This window comes from Hevea brasiliensis, chromosome 5 (genome assembly GCF_030052815.1).
Source record: "Hevea brasiliensis isolate MT/VB/25A 57/8 chromosome 5, ASM3005281v1, whole genome shotgun sequence".
NCBI lineage: Eukaryota > Viridiplantae > Streptophyta > Magnoliopsida > Malpighiales > Euphorbiaceae > Hevea > Hevea brasiliensis.
The window spans coordinates 9035858-9058578 of NC_079497.1; the positions used below are offsets into that span (position 1 = coordinate 9035858).

At 29.8% G+C, this 22721-nt stretch overlaps 1 protein-coding gene across 2 annotated transcripts; it reads right to left on the reverse strand.

Annotated features, from left to right (window-relative positions):
- Positions 1 to 10058: 10058 nt before the first annotated feature.
- On the reverse strand, positions 10059 to 15114 carry LOC110651527 (importin subunit alpha-2). Of its 2 annotated transcripts, none has more exons than XM_021806888.2 (11): positions 14754 to 15114; positions 13202 to 13298; positions 13017 to 13108; positions 12797 to 12928; positions 12426 to 12611; positions 12095 to 12258; positions 11908 to 11986; positions 11347 to 11475; positions 11125 to 11252; positions 10639 to 11020; positions 10059 to 10523 (listed from the first exon to the last, which is right to left on the reverse strand). In XM_021806888.2, exons 1-10 carry the CDS (start codon positions 14961 to 14963, stop codon positions 10645 to 10647), a joined length of 1593 nt encoding a protein of 530 aa, XP_021662580.2. In that variant the 5' UTR covers positions 14964 to 15114; the 3' UTR covers positions 10059 to 10523; positions 10639 to 10644. The 2 variants fall into 2 exon arrangements, with proteins under 2 accessions (XP_021662580.2, XP_021662582.2); XM_021806890.2 differs by having other exon boundaries at positions 10059 to 10537.
- Between the last annotated feature and the right edge of the window lie 7607 nt (positions 15115 to 22721).

Sequence of the window (22721 nt, forward strand, 5' to 3'; positions counted from 1 at the left end):
TATTAGTAATTGATTTTGTAACCAATTATTTATCGGTTACAAAATTTTTCCCAAAAAATTCTTGCCTAATTTTTAAGAGAAATTAGCAACTGATAATCGTTTGCTAATTTTTTCTCATTTATTTTTTTCTTCATCTTTTTTTTTCCTCATATATTTTCTTATTTATCATATTTTTTTTCTCATCTATTTTTTTATCATCTTTTTCTTTCTCATTTTTTTTATTTAATTTATTTTTCTTTTGCATATAACAAAAATTTTTATACAAATATATTTTTTGTTAATAAATTATTTGTGATATTAATTTTAGTAATTTCTTTGCTTTATATATATATGGTCATTTTCATTAATAATTTATTGTTTTAGTCAGTTTTGAAAATTTTATTTATTTGAATTTTTATTTTTTATTTGAAATTTTAATTTTTTTTATAATTTTATAAAATTAACAACCAACTTTTTGATTGCTAAATTAGTTACAAATAGTAATAGATTTACAAAATGGTTGCAAAATTATAAATTTAAAGACACTAAATTTTTTGTAACTGATTATGTTTTTGTTACTATTAACAACCGATTCCGGTTGCTACTAGAAACAATAATTTTTTTATTAAAGTTTTATTTTTTTTAAGTTTAATTAATTTAGCAACTGATTTTGTTGTTGGTTGCTATTTGCAACCAATTAGATTATTGGTTGTTGTTTGCAATCAGGCTCATTGCAATCAACTGATTCGGTTGCTAAATTGATTGCTAAATCGATTGGCAACTGATTTTAATGAATTAGCAACCAATTCGATTAATTGCTAATATTATTCTTTTTATAGTGTATATAATACTTATTCCATAGGAAATTCACTTTGAAATTCTATAATTTTCCTTTAGAGGTTAATATAATACTTATATTAAATTATCATGCCTAAATTCTTTTACCATACTGTCCAAGGCAAGTAAGATGGCAAAAGTTTCTGAACACGCCCCGCCTTGACCCAGATTTATTTGGCGTAGGGACAGGAAGACCCCGTAACCTGCCTTGCATAATAATATATTATTATTTTTTACTAAAAAATTTTATTTTTATATATTTATATATTTAAATATTATAATTTAAATAAAATATATTTAAATATATAAATATATAGTTAAAATAATATATAAAACTTACATTTCTAATTATATTTTATTTTTTAATAAATGTATTTATATTATATATTAATAAATTAAAATAAAAAAAAATTCCGAGGGAAACTTGCCCCGCCCTACACCCCAGCGATGAAAGCCCCGCACCAACCCCAAATTCCTATGGAGTGAGGATGGAAGAACCGATCCCCATCTCCGACCTGCTCCATTGCCATTCCTCAAGCAAGGAGTTTTCCACATTTCAATTATTTATTAATTGAAAATTTAATATATGAAATTATAAATTAGAATTCATTACAAGAGTATTATTTATATTAGAGTGTATTATAACAAAATTATTAAAAATTGAAGGCTTCTTTTTCCTTTTTACTTTTATGTTATTTTTTATATAATATAATTTTATGATGTTATAATTAAAAATTTAATTCTTCTCTTGAGTTATAATTTAAATAATAAAAAATATTTTAAATATTATAATCATGAAGGGTATTTTTATTTATTCCAATGTTCCTATATATAGTAATGATGACAATGAATAGGGTACTGGTTCGTACTTTGCAAGTATACAAATCGTTCAAGTAGTAAATAAAAGATATCGACCCACAAAGATTGTTGTTTGAGTACCAAACTATAAAAGTTACGATTATCTGGATTATTGATAAAGTGTATCAAAATTAAACGAAGTAAACAGAGCAACTATATAGAAATATAAAGAAATATGAAATGAACAAATAATTAAATAAACTCCTAATTAAGATGCAATTTCACAAAATTAACAATAAGATTGTAAAGCTAGAATTAATTGATAGTAAAGGTAATTCCAGAGTTGGGGTTAATGAGGTGAATTTTATTGGGATTTGGATTAGTAAAACTAATTTTTAGGGAAATACAAGTTTGAAGGAAGTTGATTCAAATTTTCTTTAATTTCTCTTTCAAGTAAACTAAATAGTGTTTTAAAGGAAACTAAACCTCATTCTCATGCGATGTTTAATTAGCAAAAACCCTTTAAGCACTTTAATCAACTTGAAATTTCTCTTAATCCACTAGTTTATTTCTAACACTACGTGATTAAATTCAATATCTTGATTATCTATCATAGATTTTCACCTTTCGATCCTTCAATTTAAGATTAAGAATAAAAATCAAAAGGTACCAACAATGGGCATGTAAGTGTAGCATACAAGATATGAATCAAAACTTATATATATCAAAATATAGTTAAAATCATTCTAAATCCACAAAATAGAACTCAAATCATTACACCTAACTTTGAAATCAAAGTATCTGCTCACTCATTGTTGTCTTTACAAGAAAAAAATATGAAATAACGTAAATAGACATGAAAATAGACTAAAAATAAAGAAAACCCAAAAGAAGAATAATTAAATCTCTGAGGAATAGCAGCTGGAGACATCACTTGCAGAGTTATTTTTCTCCAAAAATGGCATTATGCTCTTTTCTCCCCAAAAAGAAGATTTTCTCTTTCTTGCTTCTTATGGAAATGAGGAGAAAATGATGAATTTATATGTGTCAGGTATTTGCTCTAAAAAGCTAATAGTGAGAAAAGACAAAAAGAGATAATAAGTGGTGAGGTGTAAAAAGTGATCCAAACAGTCTTAAAAGTGCTCTAGGAACAAATTCCAGTATTGATCTTCAACATACCCCGTGTTCGTTGAGAGATGAAGAAAACTTAGGCAACTTGAGAAGTTATATGGGGCATGGAAGTTCATAAGAAAATTGTTGTATGAATTAACATTTCTGCTTCTAGTGCCAGACAAAGTAACACGCCCCATAGGACTTATCAAGAAAAATACTGTCTGCTTAGATTTTTGCCTTTTACTGAACTTGAGAAGCAATATGCAGCATGGGACTCCTTCTAAAATCTTGGCCACACTTCAATTAATTTTTCTTCAATTTTTTCACCGCTTTAAGTTCTCAAATAATATTGAATCATTTCCAATTGTTCCTTTTCGTCTTCAAATCACCTTAGAACTTATCAAAAGCATAAAAATTCCAAACATCAAATATAAAATACTAAAATTAGAAATTTAACTAAATTAAATACTCAAATGCTATAAAATACTAAATGTAAAGGCACAATGGATGCAAAACATTCTAAAATGCCTATATAAAATATATGCATCAGGTACTTGTAAAAAACACCATACTTGAACATGAACTCATTTATTTTTTTTTTAATACCCAAATCCATCCCAAATCATATTGTTATATAAATAGGTGGGCAATGAATATCTAATATACAAAATTCGAACTTGTAATGTTTATTATTTTTCAAATATGAATCTATTTCAAACTCGATTATATACTACTTAAATCTGTATTAATAGGATTTGGTATAATCAAGTACCCGCAAATAATTGACCCTTTACCATCTTTGGAGTTGAAGGAGAAGGGGAAGTATTTATTTATTTTAATTTTTATTGAGACCTACAGTATGACATAGAACAAAATTATATGTTATGTCAATATTTTAAATGGTATTAAAACATTTTCCATTTGGCATTAAGGTTGAAGAGTTAAAACTTGTTAAATGTAATTTATTTGTTTTAATATTTTATAACTAATATATTTAAAAAATATTTTTTTCAATAACAATTTCAAGAGTAATATTAAATCGTTCTATAGTAAATCCATATACATATACTATATTTCACAGTCATATGAAATTTACCATCCATATAAGAATGATTCATATCTTTTTGAGAAATAGATCACTAAATTTATGTGCTCTAAGAGTATAATAGAATTTTCTTACCGCATAAGTACTAAAGCGTTCTCACACACAATAAAACATTATTACAAAATAACTTTAGATCTCATCACCTAATTAAAATACAAAACCACAAATTTTTTTTTGTTTAATTTGTGGCAATGAAAATAACAAAAGAGACTCGGTCCAAAAACTAAGGCTCAAAGCCATACAATATATATACCCTAACATTTAGGAAGACTATCTTTTCCAAAAAAAAAAACCCTAGCCGCCTTCATCTCCAAGCTTAGACCATTGCTAGAAATCCTCACACTATTGACATTCAGCCGATTGAAACTCAAATAAGGCATTTGACTATATTTGGCAACATTAGTTATTTTAATAGTTGTTATTTATTTTAATAATTATTAACTGTTTTATTGTTAATAGATAACTGTCTATATAGTTATTAAAGTAAAAATATTCAGTAAAAATAGCTGTTAGATTACTTGTTAAATGTAAAAATAGTAATATAATTTTATTAACTTTAGTCAAAACACGCCCTTAACCTCTAAAAATTAGGAGGAGTAGCTTTTCATAAATTATTCTCTCAATTTTTAAATACTGAAATAAATACTATGCCACCGATTAGTATAAATAAAAAAGTAATGTTTTGATTACTAAATGTTTCCTTAAAAACTATTGTCGAATAAAATCATTATAATAGAAATTCATCTAGCATCAACGTCACATACGTCTAGTTATTAAATTTATTTTTACATAAGATTGAACTTATATTAAATACATTTAAAATATTTTTCTTAATTAACTGTTCTGTAAATATTGAACTTATATTAAATACATTTAAAATATTTTTCTTAATTAACTGTTCTGTAAATATCAATAATTTAAAATTTCATCATAATACTATTTTTTTCCATTATTTTTTGTCCTTTTAATATATATATATATATATATATATATATATATATGAATGCATTTTATGTGTTGAAAAATTAAATAATAATTTTATTTAAAATATATGTAAATAAAAAGTTTTACTTATTAATAATATTGTAGCTCGTAACTTTTAAAATGATAATAAAAAAAAAAAATTGTACTCGTCTCAATTTTAATTATACATATATAGTCATTAACAGCAATACGCATCGAATTAATAAAAAAATAATTTTAATGGTAAATTATTAAGTGCACTCAATATAATTATTTTTATTTATAAAATTATAAATTTCATTTTTTAGAATTTAAGTTTCATTTTTTAGAATTTAAGTTTAATTATTCTTTTCATGAGTTTAAAGTATATTATTTTTTAGGTATCAATTATTAGGATCATTACTAGCCTCTAAAATCAATAGTTTTATTTTATAAAATATTAAAATCATTCTAAAAAGATAAAATATAAATAATTTTGATAATTACTTCTACTTCTGATGATTATAATTTCAAAGAATAAAACCTTTTTCAATTTTTATCAATATGATCTTATAATTAGATGCCATGAACCTAAGTTTTAAATGGAAGGCAGATATTGTTACCATGATTAGGGATGGCAACAAATTAGATTTTTGCGAGTTTTTGATCCGATCGAATTCTAATAAAATGGGTTTGAGTATTATATAATAGGATTTGGGACAGGTTTGGATTTGAAAAATAATACATTTGATGGGTTCGGGTCAAATTCATGTTTTACGTATTGGGTATTTGTTACTCACACCTATTTATATAAATACTTAATCAAATATAAAATATATATATTTTTTTATAATAATATTTATAAATATTTATATATTTTATTTTATATAAAATTGAATTTAAATATTTTATAAAATTATTAAATTTTAAAATATGAATTACTAATCAAAATAATTTTTCCTGCAAAATATTAATTAAAATATATAAAATTAAATAAGTTCAAAATTTTTTTTAGATAATAAAAATCGAGTTTATGATAGATTTAGGTAGTTGAGAATAAATTTTAATTAGATTTGAGAAGGATTTGAGTTTTAATAATATTAATCGAATTCGAGTTTTGATAAAATATGCTAAGGAATGTACAATAAGGTTGGCTTTTCTTCTCCACGTCAAAATCGAATGCTTGCAAGAGGTTGGACTTAGTGATGTGCTTATGTACCAAACTTTGGAACTTCTTAGCCATTGCTCTAGTTATTGGCCATTGGTGTGGAATTGGTGCAATCAGTTCCTCGTCATTCTCTCCCTCTTCGAAAGAATTTGTCATCGAATTGTCATCATCTACATAGAAAGGAGCAAGATCAGTCACATTAAATATATCACTTACACCATACTCACCTGAAAGGTTTATCATGTATGCATTGTCATTAATTTTTTTTTTTGTGAGTACCCTTAGGGGTGAGCATTCTGTTCAAACTGAACCAAATCGAATCGAATTAAATTACCAAAACCGAATTACTATATTTTAGAACCGAACCAAAATAAATGAAAAATCGAATCGAACTGAACCGCTCTATTTTGATTCGATTGGGTTCAAGCCGTTCGATTCCGAATTTTGTTTATTTTTTAATTTAGACTTGATTTTCAAGTTATTTAGTTTGATTTTAATCTTAGTTTGAATCTAATAACCATTAATCAATGAATTAAATAATTTATATATATATATATAATTAAATATAATTCATAAATTCTCTATAAAAATAAATTAATTCAAAAATAAAAAATATTATTCGGTTCAATTCAATTCAAACTGATTTTTTTTCTCCAAAGTATAACTGAAATTTTTAAAATATAAAATTAGATCAAATTATATTAAATATTAAATTAAATTATTAAAATAATTTAATTTAATTTTTTTATTTAAACTAAATAGTGACCACCCTTGTTATCTCATCTAACCATGATGATAGAATGAAAATGTGTAACAAACAAAGGCCCTAGAAAGGGGATTAAGTTGTTTAATCGATAAGTTTTTTTTTTTTTTTTTGTCGAGAGATAAATATATATAATTAAATAATTAAATAATAAAAATAAATATTTATTAAAATTAATAATTTTAGTAAATATTTATTTTTATATAATTTACATGTATATTCTACCCATAATTAATATAAAATTTTAAAAAATCAGTCATTAAACACGTTGGATCCACTCGTAGATCTGTCTCTGACGATGTTAGGGTTTTCAGTTCCCCATGCTTAGACCATGTAGGTTGTGCCTGACCATGAAAAGATGAGCCTTGACAGCTGTCTCTGTCCACTTGGGAGAAGGCAACGATGTGCTTAGAGCAGAAAAAGCTGTAGCTTTGTCCTTGGTAACATGTCAAAAAACGCTTCTTTTGTTGTCTTCTCACTCCGCCACCAAAGATGCATTCTGTTTTCCCATCACAAAAATAAATTATAATTAATATAATAATAATTATTTAATTATAATATTAAATTATTAATATATATAATATAAATATATATTCATAATTTAATGAAATTATTAAATTCGATAAATAATTTTGTTTAAAGAGAAAGTTATTCGTTAGTCTTATTTAATTTAAATTGAAATGTGAGATTAAATTATTTTAATTTAGTAATTTGATTTATTTTTTAATATAATTAAATTGAATTAAATTTAATTTTATATTTTAAAATTTTAATTATTTTAATTTAATTTAATTTAATTTTAGAAAAAAAATTAATTTGAATCGAATTAAATAATATTTTTTATTTTTTGAATTAATTTATTTTTATGAGAATTTATAAATTATATGTAATTATATATATATAAATTACTTAATTTCATTGATTAATAGTTATTAAGTTTAAATTAAGATTAAAATTAAATTAAATAACTTGAAAATTTAGTCTAAATTAAAAAATAAATAAAATTCAAAATCAATCGGTTTGAAATAAATTGAATCAAAATAGAATGATTCAGTTCGATTCAATTTTTCATTTTCAGTTCGGTTCTAAAATATGGTAATTTGATTTTAATAATTTAATTCGGTTCAATTCAATTCAATTCGATTTGAACCAAATGCTTACTCTTAATTATTCATTTATATTAAAAGTGATTTAATCTCTTTTTTAATTAAAAATATTTTTTATTAATTTTTTTATATTTTAAATATTACAAAATGTAAAAAATATTTTTTAAGAAAATATTTAAATTTTCTACCATGACAGTAGATGCCTTAAAAAAGCCCTGAAAAGTCGATTTTATTATAGTCTTGTTAGCTTCTGTCCAAACTCCAAGCGAATAATAACATTGGTAGATGGACTTTCGACTCCATACCAATTCTAGACCAAGCCCATATTGTTCTATGGCTTGCCTAAATTTTTTTTTTCCCCTCTTTTTTCCTTTTAAATTTCATTGTATGTAAGTCTGGCCAAGGGCCGATTCCTGTTCGGAGCCATTGATTCAATAGCCTATTATGCCCTGGTCACAACTAAGCAAAAAGAACAGAGAAAAGGAGAGAAAAATATAAGAAAAAGGAAGATGAGGAAAAGAAAGAGAGGCATTGAGAGAGAGAATTTAGAGAGAAATTATATTGATTAATCTTGAATAATAAAAAAACACCACCCTTATCTCTTATTTATCACATGTTTCAGTTATCCAATAACAGTAACTGAACTAATCTCTAACTAACTCTAACATTACCCTCTCCATGAAGATCATTCTTGTCCCCAAGGATGAAAAGAAACATCTCCTTAATCCTTTTTGCACTACTCTGAATCTCTGTATAGTAATTTCCAGAAAGGCAACTAAGTCATTTTAATAAACACTTTCATGGTAGAGATCCTCTAGTGATAACGATTCATCTTCTTCCTTTGGTTGCTCCACAGTCAAACCTTTCTTCTGTAAGGATTACATTCACAAGATTATTCATTTGTAATTCCAAATTACAACTAACACAAGATTGATACCATTTGTCATACTTTCTTGCTTCTGTTATTAAGAACAGCTTCAACAAGAAGAAAAATTTCTGATGAAAAGCTTTTTGGAACATAATCAAATTTATCTAACAGCACTCCATGACCATTCTCAAGAATTTCAATAGATTGAAGGGCAACAAATATAGTATTACCATCTTGAATTGAAGATTCTATATCTATTGTAGTTTTTATTTTTATTAAATTTCTTGATATCGAAATGCTTGAGAGGCATTCAAATTTGCTTTTCAAACTTACACATATTACCTCCAGCAAACCACTACAGAGAAGAATTTAATTGGAAAGCAGGAACTTGATCATCGTTGCAATCACAATTTTGATCATCTTCTTCAAGATTGGAACAACGAAAATTGGCGAAACCTTTTTTATGGACAGCAAGACTATCATTGCCACGAGAACTGTTATCTTCTTTTTCAAGGTTGGAACAATCTAAATTTGTGCAACCTTTTTTGTCGATTGCAATAACCATTTCTTGAGCTAGAAATTCTAAATCCACTTTTCATACTAATCTCTGTTGAGTCGATTCCATTTTTTGTTGAATCTATTCCATTCTAATCTAAAAGTTTTGTTATGCTTCTTGATTTTAATAAAATGCTTCATTAGCTTTATGAGAATTAACTCCAAAGGTTTAATTGCCTTGAAATTCCTTGTTCTCAACCATTGGAGCAAATAAAGAAAAAAAGGAGCAAGCAAATAGAAGGAAGCAGAAAGCAACCCTAGGATTTTACGAATAGAGGAAAGGAGAAGGAAATAAAAAAAAGGGAGAAAGAGTAGAGGAAGAGAGACAATTTAGAGAAAGAAATTGTATTGATTAATCTTAAATAAAAAAAAAATACAGCCCTTTTTTTTTTGTTTATTTCCTATTTCAGCTATCCAAAATCAGTAACTAATAAATCTCATCGATTAATCTCTAACTAACTAGACCACAGAACATTTTAGGAAGAAAGGAGAGAATGGAGATGGCAAAATCCGTAACCAATTTTTCCATTTGTTTAGACCTCAGAATAGAAGTCGATCATAATGGTAGGCCTCAATTAACAGAGGCACCAACTAGGATTATTTAGTAGCCATTTTCCACGGCCAAGCCAATTCATCGTATAACACTACAACAAAAATCGTAGCGATTCGACTGTCCTTTCAATAAAAATTCATTTCAGATTGTGATGGAGACCAAAAACTGATTTAAAATTACTTTATAAAATTTTTTTTAAAAACCAGTAAAGTACATACACCAGGCAAACCAGACCCATAATTTGCATCTGTCAATCTTTAAAAAAAAAAAATTCACTGCAACCGACTCAAAATATGTAAATTATATAATTTTATAATTTTCCAATATTCCAGATAAATACAAGCACGCCCCTACATAGATTCTGGGAGTGCCAAAATCGACATACCGTGGAAACGGCAGAGACACAACTAAAACAAACTATGACAAGAGACATTCAAAAAGACTCCATTTTTGTTCTGAGAGCCCAACCTCCAAGAACAACCCACCCCATCAAAAATGAGCACCGTTTTTTCAGATTATAGTAGTGAAAACCCATGTTCATCATGTGACCCAATTCACTGTCTTCCCACACCAAAATATAATCTCGCCATGCTGAAAACCCCAAACCGTCCAGTAGCCTTTCAACCACACCAAAGACGAAACCAGTAGACCCAAACATGACACCAAGACACCCGACCTGAAGCTGACAGCTGTCTCACCACATTTCACGACTTCAATATTGAACCAGTGACAACTCCTGCAGGCAATAAACTACAAGAATGTAAACCATCTACTTTTTGCTAAAATAAGATATATACACAAGATTGTTGCATTACTAATAATATGGAGGAAAACATGATCGAAAGTAATACTTGTGTCTAGCTGAAATTAAATCCACCAGATGGAACAGAAGGCATCTCACTCCCTCCAAATTGGAACCCAGATTGGGAAGCATCTCCTGGTGGCATTGTTTCATCATCCTCCTCCAGCCAATATGTCTCAAGGATCTTCACAGCCTTCTCATAAATCTCGGTGTTGTCATGAGACTGTAGATTTTCAATTTTCTCCAACCCCTCAGCATCATCAATCATTTGTGCATATTGATTTACACCTCCAGTGTTGCCCATATTCCTGTCTGCTTCTCCTACCTTCAAGATGTTCTCAAGACCTTCTAAACAGACTGTCACGATCCTTGGATCAGGGCATATGAGAAGGTCACATAAGGGCTTAATACAACCTTGGCTAACAAGGTACCTGTAAGCCAAACAAAAAATTAGTAGCTTAATATCATATCGATACACCTTAAACTGCAAAACATAATTTTCAAATACAGATGAAAAAAGAATTCCTTTTCTTACTTGATTTGCTCATGAGAACCACCAGATGTAGCATTTGAGATTGCCCATGCAGCCTCTTTCTTAATGTCAAACTCAGCATTTTGAAGTAGATGAACTAATGGCCCAATGATATTAGCCTCAATAACAGCCTGCAAGTAAACAAGATATTATGATGAACCATTCAATAGTCATAATCAATGCAATGCCATAAAATAAATACAACAAATATGCATACATAGTTACCTGAATCTGCTCTTTGTTTCCAGCAGTTATATTAGATATGGTCCAACAAGCTTCCTTCTTGATACTCTTTTTATAGTTATTCGTCAACAAATTCAGAAGGCAAGGCAGTGCTTGATGATTGATGATACACTAGAAGACAGCATACCAAAAAAGTAAGAAAACAAACAAATGGCATGCATCCACACAAAGCACATTCACGTTGAATAGGATAACTAGAGTGGGGGAAAGAACTACAAAATGAACAATACTTCCAGGGTCCACTTTCAGTTTCTTGAAAAGTTAGATAACATAATTATTCCCTCTTTTCTTAAATGTTTCTCAACTACAAATTAGGTATAGGATTGATACATTCTCCACCAAAGGTGGTAACCTACTACAGACTCCATAGAGGCTTGTGAACATCAACACTATCCTCCCACATGGATTCATCATCATGCAACTTAAACAGGACATCCAAGAAATCATAATGATAAATAAAATATCATTTCTAGGGATAGAACAGTGATGTAGGAGAGTTATGCATATACAAGACAAAGAATAATGTGTTTATGTATCTAGTACCTGGGTCTGCATATCATCACCAGTGACAATATTGCCAACAGTGCGAAGTGCAGGAATGAGAACCGAGGGAGATGGGTGCCTGACAAATGTTGCAAACATTTAGACTTCAGGTGCACAACAAATAATGTGAATCACAAACCCAACCACCAAGACAAGAAAGCATAGAATAAGAGAATCTAACACTCACAGTAAAAGCTCAACTAGCCGAGGGCATACTCCGGCTTCAATAACAGCTTGAATTTTGTCGTTGGTACCATCAGAAAGATAAGAGAGTGCCCAACATGCATCAGTCAAGACTTCCTCATCATTAGAATGAATTAAACGTGCAAGAGCAGGAAGAGCAGGCTTAACCTGTTCAGTAAGATGCAACAAGAACAGAATGGTCTCAGGCAAGTAACAGAAAGTCAGAGAAGAAAAGATGATAAGAAAGCTATATAACCATAACCCCATTCAAAAAACTGAAACGCCAAGCATTAACAACCAATAGCAAATGAAAATATGTTGGCAAATGAGCAAACCTGGTCAAAAGGTGGCTGTGGCTTGCCTCTGCAAAAGTTCGAGAGCGTCCATGTGGCATTCCTTAGCATAGACAGTTTAGCATGCTCATTCAACTGTGCCAGCAAAGGAATCAAAGCTCCATGGCCAAGAACAAGATCACGACATTTAGGAGAATCACCAGCAACATTACCCAATGCCCACACAGCCTGAGTATTCAAGACAGACAAAAAGAAATTTGATAAAAATTATCATGCAGCAATTCCACTCAGCTGCTAATTCAATAAGAACTCAATTAATTAACATCTCACTACATTACAAAGAACAACCCACACAGAAATAACGATACAAGGAAAAGTAGGATAGCATTAGTCATCTTCTATGTATGCCATACCTGTTCACGAACATCATCACTTGGAGAACCAAGAAGCTTCACAAAAATGGGGACAGCTCCATGATCAATTACCACCCTAGTATTCTCAGATGTCCCAGAAGCAATATTTGTGAGAGCCCAAGCTGCTTCAAACTACATGAATTTTCAGTCAATTAGATTCTCTAGTAATGATCACAAAAGATTAGACATAAAAAAGGATAATTTAGTGCATCTGGCAGACCTGAAGCTGAGGAAAGTCCTCCCTCATAAGAAAGTCGACAAAGCGGGGAACAACACCAGCCTGTATGACTTCCTCAATTGGAGGGCTACGCTCTGTTAATGGACAAATTGGAAGAGTAAATATGGTATACAAGCAAAACAAATTACATCAATACATGATATACATTACAGGGACCAGTTCCTCACCAATGGAGAGCAATTTCCTGAATTGTGTGGTTGCCTCAAGCTGTAAATTACCATCATCAGACCAAACACCAGCAACCATTGATGGCAGATGCTCCAACTGCACTTAAGCAATAAAGAAACGTAAACAAGAAGCCAAATCATCCCTTTAAAAGTACCACAACTATTCCAAATTGTCAGAGTCTAAAGTAAAAATCCCACAAAATGGACAGAAATCGGGTGAATATAACTAATTATAATACAAATGTAAAAGATAAGCATAAAAAGAATCCCTACTGAGCTCAAAGCCACTATTTCAACAAAATAAATAACACACACATTCCAAGTTTCTCAAAAGCTAAAAAAATTAGCTTACAACATACACTGATAATCTGCATAAACAATTATACAAGGATAAACATCAACCATTAATAGATTGATTCACCCCGACTCCATTACCTCAAAACCCACAGCTAAAAAGCCATGACCAACCTCACTCCCACTAGAAGACGCAAAAAGAGAATATAATTGCATTTGATTCTCAGAAGCAGATTCAACGCAATATCCCCAACTCTAAAGCTCCAGAAGGAAGAAAAGACTATGCTCCAGTCAAAATATGAACCATAAAATTCACAACACCACAACCACATTCCAAAAGATTAACCAATTTTACAGTGAAGCATAATACAGAAAAACAATCACACATCAATTCAAGCGTCACATGTCAGCCAAAACTAATTCATTTCAAATTCACAAAATTAACAAATGACAACTCATTATGGGAAACTGTTGTGCACAAAGATACAACAACAAACCAAATCACTAATTATGCACCATATCAAAACAAATTTCAACCAAAATAATGCAGAACTTAGATGTCCCATACTCGGGAAATTAAAAACTGCGTCTAATTCAACAACAAATAATTAGACAATCCAATATCAATTAAAACTGGCTGTAAAATAAAATCAACTTCAGAAAGAGCTGAACATTGAACCAGATACAAGCAACCACCAGGCTAAACTGAAAACAAACTCTAAAGAGTAGTTTTTGAACCTCAAAAATCATAGCAAAACAAAATATGAGAGAATACACATAAAAAGACTTCAAGAACAACTGATGCTCTACATCATTTCAGAAAAAACTCATAAACAGACTTCGCCCAGGCAATAAAGCCCTAACATCTTAATTGATAATTCAAATGGGCAGCAAAACTCATACTTCTAAAACCAAAATAACAGGCAAAGTCTACAGAACCAATTCAATCATACCATAATCTCCTCTGATATTTACTGACTCTAGAGCAAGATAATTCAAAATGCTCCAGATACAAAAAATCAATGCTCAATAAATATATTAAGTTGATAAAACCATAGTTCCAATATAAATTATGCGCAAAAAAAAAAAAAAACCATATCCAACAAAACCAAGGTTTGAACTGAAATCTCAAGAACTTGAGTGACATAACAATCAAAGCCCCTAACAACCAATTTTGATAGCTTCATTCAGAGGCAAACGAAAACACAAATGAATTTACGCGATCAATTACTTCGTACGCTGAAATTACAAAACTAACCTTCTTCTCGACAGCAGAGGAGTGAATCGAAGCTGGCATAGGCTGGGCTTGTAGTCCCTCACGGCGCTTCTTCTGCAGGCTCTCCTCCCGACGATTCTTCCGGATCTCCACCATGTTGTCTTCTCGCCTCCGGCGACCTTCCTCAGCATCAACGGCGACCTTGTATCTATTCCTGCGGACCTCGGTCCTCGCGCTTGGCCTCAAAGACATGATTACTAAATTTGAATAAGTATTGATTGATCGAGGGATCGAAGAAACGGAGTTGATTGAAGCAGAAAGAGAAATTGAGAGTAGGGGTTTTGGCAGAGGAAAACGGTTTGCGGGTTTTGATTACAAGCCAGGGAGGAACTTTGATTATTGAGGGGGCATATATATGGGATGCTTTAAAGAGGGTAGGGTTTGTTAGAATAGTGGGCACCGATCGAGCGTTTATTACAGGATGTGCCATTGAGTTTGAATTTGAACATGAGGGAAAAAAGCGACTTTTGGGAATGGTGGGACCTTCCCCTGCGGTTTAACCATTGCCTAAACCACGTCGTTTAAGACGCGCAACTCTGAATCCAAACCGTGTGGCTAAGGCCAGGGCCTTGGGCCCATTATAAATATGGTGGGGATAAGGCCTCTTTGGGCTTTTTAAGTTTTTGTTAGCAGTTATGTTAATCCTGAATTAAATTTAAAGTGAAATAGACTTGTATAATTTTTAAATTAGATTAAATTAGTTCAAATTTAACACCGTTAACTTAGCAAAACGATTTCATATTCTTAAAAGGAAAAAAAAAAAAAATCCTGCATTGAAGTTGGCTTCAATGGAACCTTTTATTTGTAAAACTAAAAATCATAAATTTGAACCGAATTGACCGGTTAAATTAGTAAATTGGCCCTCAAATCAGTTTGGATTGGTAATTGAATCAGATAAGAAAGTAACTTCGCGTGATCCGATTGACCCGACAGTTGAATCAGTGAATCGATGTGACCCGACCGATTCAATTATTTAATAAAATCTCTCTTTTTTATTATTTTTTAATTTTTAATATATAAAATTAAACTCAAAATATTATAAAAAAATATTTAAAATCAAAATCAATTGAATTAACTTAGTAGCTATGTGTTTTATACTTTAATATATTTATTTTTTAATATACTTTATATTTCATAAATATTAAAAAAAATTATACATTTATAGAAATTTTTATATATTATATTACTTGAGTACTTTTATATAAAATTTAAAAACACTATAAGAATTTATTAAATATAACTTAATAAATATTAAAGTTTTATTTTAAATAATTAAATTTTAATTAATTATATTATTTATATTAATATATATTATATTTAATTAATTTTATTTAATTTATATATTTAATTAATTTTTAATGACTTACTTATTGAACCACTGGCCCATTCACCCCTCCACTTCGTTGGTTCAACCTGGTTTAATAAAACTGCTAGAAATGTCAATGGGTGGATCAGGAGTGTGGATCACTCACTCTGTTCCTACCCACAGGAGTTTGGGATTAAGACAAGGGAAAATCGCTCGCAATGTGTTTTCTTTTTTTATTATTTTTTATTTTAATTTATTAATATATAATATAAATTTATTTATTATAAAAAAAATATAATTAGAAATACAAGTCTTAGATATTATTTTGGCAATATATTTATGTTTTTTTTTTCTAAAATCATAATATTTTTATATATAAATATATAGAAAAATTTATTTTTTAATAAAAAAATAATAATTTGTTATTATGTAGTGGGTTACAGTAGATTCAGGGTGGCAAAAGATATTCTCATCCCGCCCCACATAAATCGAGGTTAAAACTGGATAAAAATATATAATTAAATTCGAGGCAAATTGAATTAGGTTGAAAAATTTTTGTCATCCTTTATGGTTAGAAGCAAACAAGATGCCAAATAATGTAACATCATTTTGCTCAACATCACTCTCCCTTTCCCTACACTCTCTTCTTGTTCTCTGTCTCTCTCTACCTTATTTTCTATTTGTTTTCTCCACTCATCTAATCTCAAAACTAACAAAATTTTGGTAGGATTTGACCCACTAGACTATTTTGAACAAAGAGTTGCAAGGAATGTGTAACCAAGACGACGCCATTCTTGAAATTGACTATTTGTGAAAATTCTCCATTGGAGAAACATAAGAAGGGAAATCTCATACAAAGGTAATCGGTGTGAAGGACGGACAATAACGGAGGGAGGCAGTGCTGTGGATGGTGAAGTAAGGGTGTGCAATCGGTCGGTTCACTTTTGAACCGAACCGAATCAAAATAACTGAAGTATCGAAAAACACCTTTTCAAAGACCAAATCAAACTGAAGTTATTAGAAAATCAAATCAAATCGAACAAAAAATTTTTGGTTTGGTTCAGTTCAATCAGTTTTGGGCATCTGGGCTTGCTCTTTTTTGAGCTTTCAAAAATTCAAGGCAAATAACGTGCAACTAATGAGTAAGCTGAGCTAGACTACGAAGCATTTGAGCTATAGAGATTAAAACACTAAAACCCATTATTTTTTAGCCAGTTCTATTTTTCAGTATTTTTTCCGTTAAAAAACCAAACCAAACTTTTAGAAAATCTCAAATCAAAACCAAACTGAAAAAATTAAAAAACCAAACCAAAATGGTTTGCTTAGTTTTTCAATTTTAATTGTTGTGTGCTCACCCCTATAGTGAAGGAATAAAAGTTTGAGTGATTTTAAGGACTAAAATTGAGAAAGAGGAAATTAAGGATCAACGAATAAGCGGTGATTTCAACGAATATATATATATATATATATTAAGTGCTAATGGCTAAATAAATTGAAAATAGCCATAAAAATTTTAGTTTGCAAAATTGAATTTGTAACACCCCCACATTGGACTGTTCTATACATTCTACTATTTTGGTGACTAGTGTTTGTTCGAACAGTCAGGATATCTAGAACCATACCTAGGACACCCAGAAAAGCCATAAATAAAAATTAATAGAAGTCACATAAAGATGAAATAGAAATAAGAAAAACAAAGTATAAAATGTTAAATGAACTAAAGGTCCCGGCGATAGGTGACCGTACCAGGAAGTGATTGCGAGCTCAGTTGCTACCCTAATTTTGTCACACTCTACTCCTCGTAAGATGTAACATGTTCCCATAGTACACCTAATGAATTACCGTACTTCGCCTATCGGTAACCCATTAAATATATTACAATGGATTTTAAACCAATTTCTGATTATTTTTATATTGGTGGGTAATTTTTTTTCAGATAATAAAAACATTTATTTGAAGTTCAAACATAAATCAAATTTTTAGATATTTAAAATCTCCGCAATTTTTACAAAAATTTCGACAGAGTACCGTCTGTATTTTGAGAAAACAGTTATTCAAAACCTGAAAAGAAAGACACTCCCAATATATTTCTCAACCACAACTCCATTATTCAATTTCATTTCACAAATCAGCACAAGCAACTCAATACACCGTTTAAATTAAATCAAACATTGAAACAACTTATTAAGGTAACACAATTAATATTTACATTCATGGGAGCATTAAAAATTTAATAGTACAAAACTTTATAAGTACATAAAATCTCAAGATAATATTACAATAATTTGTATTTGATTACGTTCCAAAAGTGTATTACAAAAGAGTTGATACAACTGTTCAAATGAAATTACATACATATAATTACAGAATTACATTAAAATCTAATGTACAATGGTATACCCAAAGATAGTCTCACTGTGTCTTTCAGTAACCTCGCTCAGCTGCTCTATATATTCTTTCACCTGCTACAACATACAAAGTTATCGCTAAGTGGTGAACTCAGTGGTGCACAAACTAATAATTTAAAACTTAATACAAGTTTTGCTTGATAATTCATAACAAATAAAAATTTAAAAATTTTAAATTCTTCAAAATTCATGACATTCAGAAATCAATATTTTCATTCATGCAAATTATTCATTTGAATAACATTTTGATCAAATAGTAACTATTTATCTACATTTCTTTTAAATCTTGAAACAATACAAAAATTTTAAATCACTGATAAATTATTTATTTCAACCACAATTTATCAAACTATGCATAATTTAAAGGGCATTTTGCCAACAATTCACACAGTTGGACCTGTGACAAAAAATTCATAATAGATGTCGTGTTGTACACTACGACATTTTAAACTCTCCCAATAACCGAGGCTAAAAAGGAGGAACAAAGACTAGCTAATATATATGAGTACTCATCCAAAACTCTTCTCCAACTGACAAGCCAGAGAGGAAGGAACTCACCCCATCTAGTGGAAGAGATATCTCACTAGACAAGCTAATGAGAATTCAAAATATATTGCCATGTCAACTGTGGTTTCAAATCAGATTCAAAATAATTTTTATTTACAAAAGTGTTTACAAACCATTAACATATTTAATCATTATAAATTCATGCTCAAGGTTGGCAACACATCAAACTTAAAATTTACAATTCTCAAAACCATGCAATAAATCTTTAATGCATAAGAAAATTTATACTTAATTTATACATTTTCATTCAACAAGTTAAAATTCTCAACACAACAAAAATTATAAATCATACAATAAATTTATTTAAATCAATTTGGAAGCGAAAAATAACAAAAGAGTTAGTTGTGCACAAACCTCTTATCTAGACTTGTCATGGTTCAATTCCTCTTCATTCCTTGGAGGGCTCATTTCCCACTAAAACATATAACTAGAGTGTTTTAATATCTATTCAATTTATTTCCAATAAATAAATTCAATAATTAAATTTTGTACACTTAATTTATCCCATAAAATTGAGTCATTTGTACTTAGTGTAATGGTGGTCAAAATATTGACTTTTTCATACTAATTAGATATGCTAATTCTAATTACACCTACATACCACATTTTGAGTCATATTTTGCTGGCATTGATTGCCAAATTCAATTCAAAGCCTATTAGGGTTAAATATCAAAATTTTAGTTCTGAGTTACTTATTTGTACTGTTCCATTGATCTATCTATAGTGGAAATTTGGCTAAATGTCCTTCATCAAAGTTGTTCCTTATTGTCATATATTTAATTTCCTTTTTGAATCACTCCATTTGGAGTTTTTTAGCTCAAGATATGGCCATTTGAACATGGCTGGCTGGATTAGTTTAACCTAGATTTCTGGGCACCTACTTTGGTTCTGGCAGTTTTGGATCACTAATTTTAGGTGGCAAAATGACTAGGTTATGGGTAGAATTTGGGTTGGTGTTCCTCATAAAAGTTATAGTGCTATGTCATACCTTTCCAATGCCACAAAAATCAGGTCATTTGGACCTGTATAGCCCAAGATATGGCCAAATAAACAAACACTGTTTATTTAGTCATTTTGGTACAATGACAGTGCACTACACCCAGGTTTGACCTAATTATTCACTATCCTAATATCATTTTCTAGGCATGGTTCCTAAATGAAAAATGTGCCAATATGTGTCTATTTTCATTCTCAATTAGCCTCACACCAATTGGGTTGGTAAATTTTCAGTTTTAGTCCCTGAAAGAGACCTAGGTCAAGCTACCAGAATAGTGACCCTAACCAATCCGAATTGCAATTTCATTCTACCAATTCAAACACACCACAAATGGTCCCAATTAACCATTTTCAACCTCCATTAAGGTCATTTGCATCATTTGACTATTTCCTCAAATTTTCCCAAATTTTCAAGAGGGTTAAGAACCCTAATTTCATAATTATGAGATCTAATGCAATTAAAGTTTATAATCAACCTTTATACACCTAATTTAACTTAACTACAGCTTAAATTCTATCAAATTCATGAAATATCAATGCCCCTTAATGCTGGCCTAATTTACCTTTAGTCCCCCATAATAGTTTTTGTTTTAAATTTTAGTTAAGTTCTAAGTTAATTGAACTAAAAAACATAGAATTTAAACAAAAGAATTCAAGTTTAATTACTAACCTCAACTTTGATGTCCAATTCTTCAATTCTCTTCTTTTTTTTTCCTTTTCTTTGTTTCTTCAATCTTCTTTTCTAGTTGAGATAACAAGGTTTTATGGAAAATTTTGGGGGAAATTAGGGTTTTGTGTATGAAAATCAAGCTAGCATCAAGCTTTTATGGAAGTTTGTTAATAGATGTGGAAGTGGGTGTCTTGGCCGAAACTTGAAGAAGGAGAAGAAGTGATTTTTCATTTTTAATTTTTTTTATGAATTTTATGTCTTATTATGTGTATTTTAACTAATTTTACTTGGTCAAATAAAGTGGATCAATTAAAATGAATTTTGACACCATTCATGATGTCATATGTGTGATGCAATAAAATTTTTTCTTTTCTTTTTTCATTTTCCTTAATTTTTCAATAGTTTTTTAATTTAATTCTCGATTCCAAAATTTTTATTTCTCTGATTTTATTGGACAGTTAGGTCATGAGTCACTTTTAGGGGTGAATTGACCAAATTGCCCCTCGCCGGTTCGATCTGGTTTGCAAGTAATTCAATATTTCTTTCGGATCCCTGACCTAATTATTTAACGAGCTTAACAATTTTTTTCTATGATTTTCTCTTATCCACTATGTTTGCAGTAGTCCTAAGGATCGCGGCATCATAATTTCTGGTTCGAAATTAAGGTTTAGATTGACCTCGCAGTCACTTCCCGGTAAGGTCACCTATCGCTGTAACCTTCGGCTTATTTAACTTTTTATACATTGTTTTTCTTATTTATACTTAACCTTCTAGTCAACACTATTTATTTTCGTTCAGGGCTTTCCTAGGTATCTTAAATGTGGTTTTAATCTCCTTAATTGTTCCGACCGATATTGGTCACCGAAACAGTAAAATATATCAGATTATGCATATAGGGGTGTTACAAATTTTTGTGTGGGACCCTATAACACCCCAGGCCTAGGGATAATAGTGAAGCTAATGGTATTGTGAAAACCATAGAAAAGAATAGAGAACCAGCTCAAATAATTAAATCATAGTTTAGGAAGTAACCTAGTGCTATTAGAAAATTTATTCAGACTGATAAGGGGCAATATGGTCAATTCACCCTTAGAGGTGACTCTTGGCCTAAATATCCACTAAAATGTAGGAAATTAAAATTATGAAAGATTGATTAAAAGTGAAGAGATGTGTGAAAGAAAAGGAAAAGGAAAAAAGAAAAGGAGAATTCAAATTAAAGTGAATTATGACATCACGCACAAGTAAATATGACATAATAAAAAAATTTATTATTTAATTAATTATTTTGGATAAGTTAAGAAGGGGATAAATACAAATTAAAAGAAAAAAAAAAGAAATTCATTTCATCTTCTTCTTCTAGTTGTGCCGCCCCACTTCCTCTCTCTCATTCTCTCCCATTTCTTCCATTTTCACCCAAAATTTAAGCTTGAAATCTTACTTTCTCTCCATAAAACTTCCACCAAATTAGTAGAAAACCCCAAGGTAAGTCTTGAATTGAAGGTTTGAAGAAAGAAAGACAAGAAAGAAAGGAGGAAATTCAATATTTAAAAGCTCCACTTAAGGTAAGTTCTCTCTAGAGCTAAATTGATGATGTGTGCTTAGGATTGAATTTGAATATGGGATGATTGACCTAAGAAAGATGAAATCATGTATGATTTGGGGAAGGGTAGAATTCAGTAAACATGAAGATTTGAAGAATTGATTGGTTTTGATGAAATTAAATATGAAATTGTGCTTAGATGATGATGTGTATATGATATGTATATTGTAATTTGTATGGGTGGCATGAATTAGGAAGATGGAAATTAGGGTTTTCATGAATAAATTAGGGTTTTGAGCACTTTTTGACTAATTGATGTTTAAATACTCAATTTTGGTCAATTGGTGTGCATATGATTGTGAATTGATAGTTGGAATTGAGATAGGTTATGAATGTGGAACGGTTAGATTTTGGACAACCTGACCTCTGTCCATTTAAAGGCTATAAATTGAATTTTGTTTCT